Consider the following 14,465-nt stretch of genomic DNA (forward strand, 5'->3'; position numbering starts at 1 on the left):
GATCCCATTTGCATGAGATGGAATGAAGTCAAGCAAAAATAGTTTTACACAAGTGACCAACCAGCTTCCTCAGGCAGTGAGACGCACGCTGCCTTTTCTTACAGCTTCTCCAAATGGGGCTGCTTCATTTGGCAAACAAAGGAAAAAATCCTAGCGCACCCATGGGAGATGGAAATGAGCTGCTCAGACTTTAGCTCAGCTGTTGTAATCCCCTTCTTAGGGGGATGGAAATTTGAGATCAGGTCCCAGAAACCAATGAATAAATCAGCATTTTACCTACAAGGCAAAGGCTTCTATAGGAGAGGATGGGAAGCACCCACCACAAAACATACTAAATCATGATGTCTGGACATGCTTTTGGCTATTCTGAACAAAGAAAAATAGAAAGCCTCCATCTCCCAGGCTCTGGAGGATGGCTGTAAGAAAAGATTCTCTTTGGCTGGGACATTCTTCCAAGGCAGCATCAGAGGGAGTTGTGTAAAGACACAACACTACAGCTCATGCTGAAAAGGTCCTCATCCATTATCTAGGGACACTGCTCGGCTCATATATTCCTGCAGATGGGAATGAAAGCAGAAATGTTATGTGTCAGCAGCTGCCAGCAGCTGAAAACATCTCTTTCCATTTAATATTTAGTTCTACTTGAGGAGCTGGAGGTGGGAGTCACAACCCTGCTGCAGAAGACTCTCTTTTCTGAGGCCAGTCCACTGAGAGTAGCACTAACCTTGCCTTGCTTTAAACTTAGACGTTGCCTCTTATTTTCCTCATACACAAGAGCCAACTGTGTCATCAAGAGCTTTACTCGCTGTGATGCCTATTTTTTCTTGCAAGGTATCAAAATGCATCACACTTTCCATAAAATTGGATCATAAAAGCATGCTGCCCTGTGCTAGCACTAGGAGATGTGGCAGCAAATCCATCTCCTTCACATCTGGGTGGGAGTTTTGTAGCAAAATAACCAGCTGCCAGCAAGAGGAGGCTCAATAACACAACAAGTTTGTTTGCTTGACAACTACAGATATTTATGAAACTGCACAATAATTACTTCTGTAACTCTAGCTTAAAAAAAAAAAAAACAGACCAGGAGATACTTAGAATAACATATATGTCAACATTCAGTTGTTAATCCTTGCTTACAGATAAGAAGGCACAATATCTTTCCTTGTGGGCTTCACTACGCTGTCCCTTTTAAGGACATTTCAGAGACACTTAGACCACTCCTGGATAAGAAAGAGCAGCAGCTAAAGTTAAGTACTCACAGCTGTGCACATCATGTATCCCAGCCCGAAGTCAAATCGGCACTGCTCATTCATGGAGTAGTGAATCCCTGGCAGCTGTGGAAGGGAGGGCCAGTCGTGTTCGAAGGGATCATCCCGCAGACAATCGTAGGAGCTGCAACAGGCAACAATTACAGGAACAGATGGGGCTGTGAGGCTTTCACAGTGTTTGTGATTTCATTGCCTCTTTGTTCCAAACAAAATAGAGCCTATAATTTCTCAGATCCTGGTCCTGAAGAGCAGCTAATATTGCAATTCACTTTAGCATGTCGTATCTACTTTCAGTGGATTCTACACATCTTTTTTTGAAGCCCTTCCATTGTAATTTCCATCTAGCTTGCAGGTAAATTCCTATCAGTCTCCAGGCCTCTTATGTGGAAAGAATCAAAGGAAGAATCCACATGAGACCAGGAAGAAAAGAAAGTTTAATTAATTTTCCATTTGCAGAACTTCTTGCTGCCTGCAGCTGTCTCTCAAGTGAGGTTTCAAAAGCAGAGGCCAGGGTAACCAGCCCAGAATACCACTGAGCTTACAGTTTCCCTGTGTCCTCCCTGAGAAGCAGTGACTCATTTACAGACTTCAGCTGGGTTTGTTCCCTCTCTCTGCTTCTCCTGATCGCTCCCAACTCCATCCATAGTTTAAACTAAGTTTTCTTTCTGTGTGATCAACATGGAAGTTTCTCCTCTGCTCCTAAGGAGTGAGGACAGCCTGTAGAATTACATCTGACCAAGTCATGCCAGTACAAAGGACTGATGCCAGTGCCACCAAATAGTTAACACAGTGTAAGAATTGGTTGATTCACAACACCAGCCCAGTCCACAGGATCTCTGAAATGTCTCCCAGTTATTTAACAGACATGAGGACACCATACACGAGCCTATCCTGGCAATCATTAAGGTTGTCTTGAAGTTACCCATAGCTGAAAGCAGAATTTTGAGGTTAGATTTACTTCAAAGCAAACCATCATTCTGCTTTGTTATAAGACATTTTATAAATAGTTGTATTTAAAAGAACGTAAAGCAGCCCTCTAGGCCAGATGATTTTTATTTAATTGCTAAAGCTCTGGAGGATCTTGCTAATTGAAACAACCACACTTCCCTCACAGTGTTTTTATTCTTTATTGCCACGCTTAAGATATCTACAATAATAAAAGTACTGACAAAAAGACTGACTCATGTTTACTTCATGTATTTTGCTGTACTTTTTTCCTACTCATTTTCAGCTTTTGCTGGTTATGGTAGTAGCTTTCCCATATTTTCTGTACAACTTGCACATAACAAGGAGAGGGTTTTTTCTGTAAGGAGCAAAAAAAAAAGGTCATAAACAGAATTTGTCAGGGAACTCCACACAGGTCTAATGCCTGAAGTGTCAAGTCCAAAAAGAAGGGCAAGGGGCATGGATGAAGCTTCTGCATTTAAGCTACTGAAAGAAAAATTAACAACTGAAGACCTAATTCTGGAACCATGTGTGCTCTTCAGATATCTACTAAAGTCAAGAAAAGCCCTGAGCACTTGAAGGGCAGATTTTCCTCTCTAGGCAGCACCATCTTGTCACTGACAGGTACCATAAGCAACAAATGGCAAGACAGACACAACACTGCTGGGTAGCCAAGGCAGTGCTCAGCTAGAGATTAGAGTAGGGAGGGAGGAAAGTCAGCAATGAGATTCATAACAGTGCCTCCCATCATCCCTGAGAGGACAGCAAATACACCCTCAATGTCCAGAAAACAAACAGACATAAATGAAATGAGAATAATTTAGAATGGGCTGATATTGTATTTGCGGGGTGCCCCGATGAAGGAAGGAATGATGAATCTGACTTCATGTTCTCAGAAGGCTAATTTATTATTTTATGATACTATATTATATTAAAGAATACTATACTATACTATACTATACTAAAGAATACAGAAAGGATACTTGCAGAATGTGAAAAAGATAATAATGAAACCTCATGACTCCCTCCCGAATCCCGACATAGCTTGGCCCTGATTGGCCAATGAGTGAAAACAACCCACACCAAAAACCATTAAAACAATCACCTGTGGTAAACAATCTCCAAACACATTCCAAAGGAGCAAAACACAGGAGAATCAAATGAGATAAGAATTGTTTCTCTTTTCTCTGAAGCTTCTCAGCTTCCCAGGAGAAAAATCCTGGGCAAAGGGATTTTTGAGAAAATGTGAATGTGACATGCTGCCATCAAAGCAAAGGTGAGACAAGAACTGTTCCCATGCAGAGGAGACAGGCTGCCCAGCAGTACTTACTGGAGGTAATGTTACTCACTGGAGGTAGCAGTACTCCCTGTGGGTAGCAGTACTCACTGGGGATAGCAGTACTCACTGGAGGTAGTGTTACTCACTGGAGGTAGAGTTACTCACTGGAGGTAGCGGTTCAGCTCCTGCTGGCTGCAGCGGGACCAGTGGAAGCGGTGGAAGGCAGCCTGCACCAGGGGGGCCATGATGCTGCCCAGCCGGACCTCGTCCCCACAGCGGTTCCCTTGGCCGTCGTGCTCCATTCCTAAACTGCCCCCAAGAGAGACACAGAGGTGATGCCGCGGGTTGGCTCCAAGTGCTGCCCCTCCCCATGCCACCAGGGCTTGGTGCCAGCAAGGTTCTGGAGTCCCACAGCCCTTGTTTACATGAGCAAAGTCATGGGGAGTAAGGGTGAGGATGGGGCTAGAGCTGGTCTGGAGTAACTCCCACATGGAAGGATTGACCCTTGAGAGTACTTTGATGTCATTAGCCTAATCCACTTTCAAAAAATACCTAAAAATGCCTTTTGTGGGCTTTGTGCACATGCACATTTGTGAATTACTACAGCTAAATGTGAATCCATTTCTGAATTACTAAGCCTGCTCACCCTCCAGGAATACTGACAGAAACGTTCCCAGGCTCTAATCTGGAGCTATTCAGGGCTTTATATAACTTCTAAAAAAATCACACCTTAGCTTGATTCAAAGTATTTTGCAACTGCAGACAATTCCTTTGCATGGAAATAAAGAAAGGCACCACACAGAAAGCTAGTTCAGACAAGCTGCTGCTGTTGCCCAGGAGCAATCCCACATTGTTTAAATGTGAAACAGCTTGGAAAGTGGTGGATGCTTTCTAGAAAATTACCCCAAATTACAGACAGTTTAAAATTTCTTTTTGGATTCATTATGAATATATTTGCTCCTTTCCTTTGTTAGAATCTTACATTGTATTTTTAATAAGCACTATTGGACTAATGTGGGCAATATCTGTCCATAGTTAAACCAAATTAACAGACTGGAGCTGAATATGACTTGAGGGATTACAAACTTTCTGCAGTCTTTTTTAAAGTCCATGCTGTGTTCTTTTCATTCCTAATTCAAAAATTCTGGAAGCAAATACTATCTGAGTCTCAAATAGGTGTTTCTGTCTAACTAAGATATGTTTATGGTGATTTCAATAAATTTTGACACTTTATTGTTTAAAAAAAGAGAAAGGACCTGCAGGCTTTCTCAGAGAAAACAGAATAGATGGAAACTGTTCAGCAAAAGCCTTCTGGTACCTGTTATTCTACCAAAGAGAAAATGGGAAATCAGTGGGAGTTCTCTGGAGGGAGAGCAGAGAAACTAAAAAGATCTGGGAAAAACCAAAGCTCTGACAACTGCTGCGCAGGCATTGGTTCAAATCACGTCAACAGGTAAAATGATTACATTTTTTATATGAGATATATAGAAGAGTCGGAACTGCAGTGCTTGGCACCTCGCTTCTATACAGTATTGTTACCTTTATCAGCACTAACATATACAGATTATGTGCTTATTTAGTATGGATTGCTTGCAAGAATACTGTGTTCACTGACTCAGTGAATTCATATTTCTTTATTATGGGTACTTTATATTTCCACCAGGAGACTACAATACATCATTCAATCTAGTCCCACAGCAGCCCTGGAAGATATTTTGGTATTAGTTCTTTTTTTCCCATTTGAAGATCCCAAAATATAAATCTTACTTAAGACCATAAAGAAAGCTTTGTGAGAGCTGAGACCTGAAACCAGAGCTAACCCTAAATATTGTTTCTTAACAGCAATTGCATCTGTTTAATGTCAACAGCATTTGTTTGTACAAAAAACCATTTAAAGGCACAACACAAATGTCCAGTTTTACTCACACATGTCCAGTTTCATGAGCCACCACAAATGCAGATGAAAAACCATCTTCATGGTTGAGAGTGCAGCTCCGGACAGGATGGCACATCCCAGTGACAGGAGCGTAGCCTGTGAGAAACACCAAGGGTTTCAAAAAACGAACAAGTACAGAAAAATCAGAGTGGTGGGAAGCTCTAGGGTGAGCTGTGTCCTTTGTTGTGACACAAGTACAGTTGAAGCGGCCCTCCCAAGACCTCTGCCCCCAAACTTTTAATGATGTGCTCCTTCATCTGTGAAACAGATGAAACCAGCTTTGAACAAATGAAACTTCCTGGCTCACCAAGAAAATGTTTGTCACCTCTTGGACTGCCCAACAATTGCCTTTTCTGAGTGTCTAAGACAACAGAGGCAAAGAACACCACATGCTGCTGTATGGAGGAGCCCAATACCACCCCTCAGGGAGCAAAGCCCCATCCCTGTGCTGACAGCAGTTCTGGCCAACTCAAAATCAATGGGAAATCTCTGAGATTTCTCCCCTCTGGTGAAAAACCTGATCTCACAGGAGGCAGAGGTCTGAAAAAAGGAAAAAGTGGACAGCGCTTGGCCCTGCTGTTCCAAACCTCTCCATAACCACATTTTTTGTGAATTGTCTGTAACACAGCAACAGCTTTGGAACTTTTAAAACACAAAATCTATTATTTAATCTTGGGGCACTTCCAGGACTGTTTACATATGTATCCCATTTTCTCTGCTTCAGTAAGAACACAGAAATGATCCAATAGGTAATCAGTAAGAAAGAATCAAATAACAAGTAAAGCAGTTACAACTGAAAATGGCCCAGCACAGAGCTCTTGGGGAGAGAAAACACTGACCACAGCTCAGCAAAAGATGTACAATTAAACTTTACACGGTTAGCCTGGCTTGGTAATAAATGCAAATGCAACCCAAACCCAGGCACACACCTTGCATGCCTGATGGACCAAAATCCTGCCTGGTGAGGAAGATGGCGTGGTCGTGGTACTCGGCGTGCCCAGTGTCGGGTTTCTGCTGGAGGTAGGCCCAGCGACACACATTCTCCAGGCTTTGTGAGGGGTTCCCAATCTCTATCAGACTCATGGACTGCAGTCACACAAGGGGAAAAATGACACCAAGAGTTATTTATTAGAAGTGTAGGCAATTTTTTTTCCCAACTTTTTCAGGCACTTCACTTAGCATCCCATTTCCATTACAAGTTTATTCTTAATCAGGAGATACTTACACTTCAGAAACAGATTTTACTGGATCCAGAAAGCAAGAAAATAGCTAAAGTTCATGGTTAGATTGTAATTTCTGCATTTAATGAGATCTAAGACATAAAAAAATTTAAAAATAGATGAGAAATAAAAAGATGGATATTTTAGTGACAAAACTGATACTGGGTTGTAAACTCTTATTATTTCTATGCCACCCTGGCATCAGTTTACATCATTTTATCATCTCTTTACCATCACTTCCAGTCTGGATATACAGCTCCTGATGGAGCCCATGTCCCTTTTGGAACCACAACAATCTCAACCAGGAGAGACTGACCCAGTGTGGGGAAGATCAATGCCTGATGGCCAAGAAAAGCCTATCACAACAACTGCTGAGAGCCAGCACCCTGTCCTGTTCGTCACTACTTTTGTCATGAAACAGAGCTGGTTAGGCTGTTCTGGCAGATCTTGGCACACTCCTGGGTGCTCTGTTGGTGTAAAACCAAGTGCACTTTTTCAGCTGTACTTGAACCATTACTTCCAGAAACAGACTTTCTCAGTGACTGTCTTTTAAATTGCATTTTCTTTATCCCATTACTCATCTGAAGATCATTCAGAAGGTAGAACACAACTTCCCACTGTGGGATGCCATTCTCCATGTAAACCACAGGTTACACGGGTGGTGAACTGACACAGCTTAGCTGGCTCCAGTGAGCTGATGTGTTAGGTGAGGTGCAAAGAACTGTTCTCTTGAGCAAGGAAGAGAAAGGCATTTTAAAATCCAGCTATTACATTTGCCTCTTTATTTTTTTTTTTAGTAGTACTTTCTTAGGAGTTCCCAGCTAATTCTGCTTGATACTCTGCCCTGCTAAGACTTTAGAAAGCTTATTGTATGTGGGATACTCTAAAATGTATGACTAACTGACCTGTCTCAGGACTTCCAGGACGACAGATGTGAACCCTGGCTTTTCATTTGCAAAAATTATATTACCATGACAACACTGTAATCATAACAAAACCCACTACAGTTTAGATGCTATACTGTACTGCAAGCATTTGTCATTCCAAAATACTTAATGTAGAGCAAAACTTAGCCTATGCCAAAAATAAGAGAGAAGTAATACAATTCATGTTTAAATACAGATGTATTTGACGTGTCCTCTAATTGAATGCATGATGGAGTACATAGAGTATTGACTACATGAAAAAGAAAATCCTCAAAGGGTTGTGGAAGAACAACTGGAATTGATAAAAGAAGTGTCTGCCAAACTGAGCTCTGATTTTGGCAAAACTAAGATATTACAATTCTGCAAATGTTCAGAAAAACAAATTTATAAACCAAATAGAGGCACAGTTTGGATTCTGATACCATTGTGGAATGAAAAAGTTGTAATATAATCCTGTATTGGATCATACTGCTTCCAGCCATAATTCCCTTGGAAATTGAACTAATAACTGTATTTAAAATGGTGGGACAGTTGTGGTGCCTTTATTGAATCTTTGTATATTTATAAGAACATACTTAAACAAACTTTGAGTTACTAATACAGGGCAAAATCCTGGCTCTCCAAGAAAAATCCTAGTCCCTTAAACAGAGTTTGACTCTTGCTGAGGTCTTTAATAACATCTATCAGTGGTAAAACAAAAACAAACAAGCAAACAAACACAAAACTTATCGATATCACCTTCACTCTTATTTCTCTAAAACTGCACAAAAAAGGTCCATTCCTTCAAGGACCTCAATACAAGAATCTGACTGCAAGATGCAAAAGCAAAAAATGCTGTAAAATGAAGTTGAGAAACCTCTAGTTTTCCAATATTTTCTGATGTTTGCTAATACTTCTTTATTTCATAATGACCTCCTTGTGTACATTCTACCGAATTAAAAATTGCATCATTTAAGACACAATGATCAGAAAACAGTGAAAACACACACCCTATCAACATATGCTTTGTTTAAGGGTATCCAATTATTTGCAAAGATGTCTTGAATTTGCATGATCAGCAAAAAAGCATAGAAAATAAAATGTCAATTATTTCCTAATAACCACTGCTTTATAGCTGTCCTCTGTCATCTCTTCCCTGCCCACTAAACCAAACCCTTGTTGGTGGAGTCCATCACAAAAGCAAAATGTTTGTCTCTGAATGAATCAAGAGAGCAGGTTACAGAACTGCTCTGATTAACAACGAGTCTGCCAGGGGCCAGAGCAGTCTGGCACAGCAGAGCAGCAGCTCCCGTGGCTCAGGCACTGCCCTGGCATCTGCCATGAGTCAACAACTCCCTCACTGGATTCTGAGTCCATTCCAAGAGCAAAACCACAGGCTCAGTCCAAGAGAACCTCAATGCTTACCTATCAAAACACTGATTTTAGAGTTTGTCTTCAAGCAAATGAAGCTGGACCAAGTGGTTAATGTGGAGCATTGTGGGGTTTTTGCATCCAACACAATAGGGAGAAAGAAAAAAACCCTCTCACGTAAAAGGGGAAACTGAGAACACACAACTCCTAGAAAACATGTTTTAGCTGACCCAATAACACAACTTAAACATCATAAAACTGAGCCATACTGCTCTTTAAGCTGGGACATCCAGTAGGAAGTCAATTATTTTGAGTGTCCATGTGCTATAATGTAAGTAGCAAGTCTAGGTCTTGTAAGTGGGGAGGACTTCAAAGAGTGAGAGGAAAAACTCAGTCTGTCTGCTAAGTACTCCAAGACCATTGAGCCCTCAAATCATCTGGTCACTAATCCCTTGTCTTTTCTCACTGCAACGCAGCAGCCTGAAAAGAGAAACCCACTTGATTCCTAGCAAATTTTCACCTGAACATCCACTTTCTGCAATTTGCCAAAGATCAGACAGGCTCCATCAGTGCTAACAGCAAATATTGCATGGCCAGCGAACCATCAGTGAGTCAAGCTCACTGTGCTGTGCAACTGCACTGGCTGAGACTGAAAAACCACGAACACCATGGTTCTCTCCTGACAGCAGGCAATGGTATGGCCAGGCAAGGGAATTTGAGGTAGTGTTTCCCTCCAAAGAACGTCTAAGGCTCCAGTAGTCTTTGGATCAAAGAGTTCCTAAGCCAGACATGCCTTTATATAGAATTTTATCCACTTTTCCAGCTGCCTTGTCTTTACAGATAAATGCTGCTGTCCTGAAGAAAGGAGGTTTAGGAGATCATGGAACCAGGCAGAGCTTGTTAGTAGACAGGGCAGATGTCATATGTTTTAGAAGGATGTTGTCCAAAAATTACTCTTGTAGAGATATCAGATAACACTTAATAATATTTTCTTTTGGAAACCAATGTGGGCTTTCATCAGAGCCCAAACCTTTATTAAATGGACAAAGCAAATGAGAAAGAGGAAAAGAGATGAGCTGTGTGCTGTAATAAAGGCTGAAAGGTAAAATCCCTCTTTGTCACACAGCAAACAGGGGAAGTTGGGGGCCAGCAGGCTGCACATGGAGAAGAGGTGTAGGTGTCACTCTTGGCCAGCAAAGGGCTCACACTGCCAGGAACTCACAGGTCCTGCAGCTGGCTGGGAGCTCTGACCTGGCTGGGAAGGACCTCTTTCCAAGCAGGACAGCGGCCTGTGGAGAGCATTACTCAGCTGATCAGCAGGAAAACTGCCAATGGAAAGAGAAACTTTCCTTCTCACAGCAAGAAAAGCAAAAATATCTGTGAACTGCTGATTGAAACAGATGGAGATGTTGACCAAGAAGTGGAAAGGGCTCAGCTGGGAAAACATCCCCCAGGCAAGGAGATACCACAGAGGGTGACGAGGACAGTCTGCCCTACAGAACTAGATGAGGCCTCTTTTCTCTGGGAAACTCAGCATCTACCAATGTTGCACATTTTCCTGCCTTTTTGTGATTCTGCCTTCATTTCTTCTCCACTCCCTTCCTTCTTAGATGGAAGCAACAAAAAAAAAAAAAAAAAGACAACTGAGTTGCAACTACCATTCATACAAAGAGGCAAAGCAGGGTAGTAAGAAGTGGTTGAAAGCCAGAGAGGTCTCTGAACCTTCTTATCCTTTGGGAAGTTATCAGTTCTCTCATATGAACACACTGAAGAACAAGTCATTCATGAAGCTGTGGAAAGCCCTTCAAATACTTGTGGAGATTATGGAACAAGGAAGAAATATGTAACTTTTTTTTTTTTTTTTTTAACAATGTCAAGCTTATCTTGGAAGAAAACTGCAAAATTAGTCTATATTCTACCCAAGCCTTTCAAGAATGTTCAAGCTGCCAGCCCATGTGAAAGACACACTGGTGTCACATACAGAGTGGCAGCTCCCCTTAAACAAATGTTTTATTTAGCTGATATTTGGCATCACTGGGTACAACTTCGCAAAAGTGATGATGGGCAGGTACCTGGTAATAAGAACATAAGGAATTTAGGCTGGTCAGATGCTTGGGACCTTTCCTAACTCATCCATTAGGTGGTGCTCCAAGAGAACCAACGGAGAAGGCTTTGCAGCTCTTCAGCAGCTCCAGGAGGAACAGAAATATTCTTAACATGACAGGCTTCAAACTATAGCAGGAAAAGTTGGACCACAGCAGTGCACACGTTCAGGAAACAATTTAACATATGACTTTCCCTTTCTGAATGTGTAAAGTCTCTGCAAAACACACTGTTTACATTGCTTCTACTTGGCACTTCTATTGCTCATTGGATATTGGATTAGAACTTCTATATTCTTCTTTCATCCTGAACAAGACAAGCAAAAGATAAATAAATACAATTATTGAATGTCCATGGTAACCAAACTAACAAAAATAGCTCATTCAGCAAACTGTCATTTTGCATTCAAAGGATTTGTAAAGCTTTCTTATGGCAGCAGTTTGTAAACATTTTCCAGCATCTAATTCTGTATAAATGTAAGCAGATCAGGAGTACAAAGTACTGTTTATGCTATCAGCCAGCTCCACATTCTTCAAGGTCCCAACAAAACACACTGGAAATCATAAACTCTAAGTCTAATATATAAATAAGGGAATTCAACAATTCACTCAGATGAAAAACAGGAGGGGCAATATCTCTTCTCTTTATCCCCATGTGAAACATATGAAAACAGTGCAAAAATATGAACAGCTGCCAAAATGCTACATCATATGTAAGTCCTGGCCTTGCAACTCAGCCTGTGCAGAACTGGTTACTGGATATGACCAAATTCTGGGGTCAACAACTCCATCTTCAACATCTGTGAGGTCAGGGCTTGATTCCTGCTGATTCTTTCAGGTCTTCTGCATCTACCAATGTCAGTGGAAAAATAAGATACTCAACTCACATTTGTGACCTAGTACAAGGAGAGGCTGGAGGAGGCTCAGGAAGATCTCAATAGATATAAAAACCTATTCAGCAGGGAATAAAGATGACTGAGACAGTCTTCTCAGTGGGATCCAGAGAAAGGAGAAGAGGCAATGGGCAAGAAAAAAAGCCTTTAGGAGTGTTACTGTAGTTTTACCATAAGAGTGGCCAAACATTGGTAAGGGTTGTCCAGAGAGGTTATTGAGTCTCTGGAAATATTCAAAACCAAGCTGGACAAAGTGCTGAACAACCTGCTCCAGGTGACCTTGCTCTGAGCAGAGCAGTTGATGAGGTCCATTCCAAGCACAGCTATTCCATGGCCCTAATGTGCAGCCAACAACCTCCCTGCACTGCCAGGCACAGGTGCTCTCAGCCAGAGCCTTTGCACCTTCCTGGGAGAGGCAGAGGTAAGTGGAGGTGCTCATCCCTTTCCCTCCAGGGAAACAGCAGAGTCAACAGCAAAATAGTAAGGACAAACACCAGATTTAAGGGATAAACCTGATTTGTGCTTCCAAGGCTGCCTTATGGGAAACAGAGATCAAGAAGAACCTGACTCAGACTGAACCAGCACTTCCATCCTGGCTGAACCAAGAACATCTCCCCTGCTTGTATCAAGCTTAGGCATGAAAAGGTCAGATGGCAGAGATAAAGAGAGCATCATTTTATGAAAATATCAAAGGTAAAGCCCTGTCCCAAATGAAGGCAGCAGGAGCTCTGCTAATCTCTCAGACATACAAAATTGAAAAGTCCTTCTCAGCTGGATAGTCCTGTCCTATGAGGTTGCAGGCATCCACCCCATAACACCTTCTTCTTCAACTGCTACCTCAAGGCTGTTTGAGTTTTCTTCCCTCCTCTAAGCTATTTGAGAGGCTCTGCAGTGGTAGTCAGGTTCCTCTTTCACTCTGACCAAGTTAACACATGGTCAGAGTCCAGCCACTTGTTATGATGCCAGCACTGGTTTACAGCTTATGTGGGTTTTCTCTCCCTCCTGGTTGCTTTTCCAGATGCCACGGAGCAGAGCCAGCATCCCTCAACCCATCCCACCCTGCTCCAGGCTGAATACACTCGGGCTGTGCATGGTGCCAGAGGAGAGCTCAGGGGTGTCCTGCACTGCCACACTCACATTTCCCAAGAAATAACCCTCACAAATCCTCAGGGGGCTGCATTTATTGAAACCCTGCAGTGCCTGCAAAATTCTTTCCAAGTGGTTTTTCATTAATCACTGTATTATTTGCATCCATCCCAGCTAACCTGTGCTTTCCTCTGTGCTGTGCAAGGGCAGCTCATCTGCACACAGAGTCACCATTGTCAGTGGACAGAGTGTGGGGCTGCAGCCAGGAATTTATGAGGTCTTATCCCCAGCCTGCCAGTGGCCTTCCGTGTGGCCTTGGAAAATAACACTTAACATCTTTGTTTTTTTAGCTGTAAAATGGGAATAATGATCTTTATTCATTCACCTCAAAGAGGCGATGAGAGGATTTTATGCAGTGCTCAGTATTTAAATGTTTCCAAACAAATTTTAGAATAACCAGTCAGGGTTTTTAAATGCATGCTCAGCTCATCCCTTGCAACCTCCTCTGCACTTGGTGCTCGTGGTTGCTTTGCTTATTTTCCTGAGTATTCTAGAGCTAGCTGTATTACAGAGCTGTTACAACCAAAATAGGTCTAAGTGGAATAATTCGCACAAACATTGAATTATATTAATCTCAAATACATCCGCAGTTGCCAAAATTTGGAACCAATCTTCCTACTACTGAAGTTAAAAAGGCAGAAGCAAGGCAGCTCTTTTCCCATTTGAAGAAAAATGCACTGCATGTACCCTGTTTACTTATTTGCAGTATCCCATCCCGTCAAAAGAGCCAGTGACTTTGGAAGTCAATGTCAAGAAAATGCAGAGAAATGCATTGTGGCTTCTGAAGCCAACACAGATATGGAGCAGCCTTTGCAGGACACATTTTTCTACCCTAATGATGGAATTGATAAACGAGTGGGCAGCAGCAAGCACAGCTGAAGCCCTCACATCAGTCTGTGGTACATCATTTGCAGGAAGTACTAAGAGAAAAGTGGGGAGTCAGGGAAGGGCTGGTAGCTCCTGCAAAGTCCTGCAGAGCTACCCCAGCCCAGCCACACTCTGCCTGCTCCCCAAACACACCACCCAGCCAGAGCCCAAGCCTGGTGCTCTTGGCAGGGCTCAACCTGCCACCCCCTCAAAGTCCTGAGGTGATAACTCACACAAAGTGCTGATTCAGTAAAACCATGTCTGATCTTTTCAATTCATCCCTGAAGTAATTTCAGCATGTCATATTCCTTCATCACTAAGGAATATGTTCCATTTTTTCATCTTACCACATATTAATGCTATTCCTGAAATTACTGAAACTTCTGCATGTATAGTTGCCTGTGTTTGAGAATATTAAAATATAAGTACATTTGAAAGACTGGAGTACCTTCAAGCAAAAACCAGTGAAAGGTTGGTTGCTATGCAACTCAAGTATTGTCCATATTATTCTTATCAACAGATGACATATTGTA

The 14,465-nt window shown here is 42.1% G+C and overlaps 1 protein-coding gene across 1 annotated transcript in view; it reads right to left on the reverse strand.

The window, feature by feature from the left end:
• Positions 1 to 14,465, reverse strand: part of ADAMTS2 (ADAM metallopeptidase with thrombospondin type 1 motif 2) — a 170,450-nt gene that overhangs the window by 27,855 nt on the left and 128,130 nt on the right. The window contains exons 6-9 of the mRNA XM_036392015.1: positions 6,358 to 6,514; positions 5,419 to 5,524; positions 3,658 to 3,801; positions 1,260 to 1,392 (exon numbers count right to left, since the gene is read on the reverse strand). Coding sequence (XP_036247908.1) covers positions 1,260 to 1,392; positions 3,658 to 3,801; positions 5,419 to 5,524; positions 6,358 to 6,514 — 540 coding nt within the window. The remainder of the gene's footprint in view (positions 1 to 1,259; positions 1,393 to 3,657; positions 3,802 to 5,418; positions 5,525 to 6,357; positions 6,515 to 14,465) is intronic.

The sequence above is a fragment of the Molothrus ater genome, chromosome 15 (assembly GCF_012460135.2).
Source record: "Molothrus ater isolate BHLD 08-10-18 breed brown headed cowbird chromosome 15, BPBGC_Mater_1.1, whole genome shotgun sequence".
Classification (NCBI taxonomy): domain Eukaryota; kingdom Metazoa; phylum Chordata; class Aves; order Passeriformes; family Icteridae; genus Molothrus; species Molothrus ater.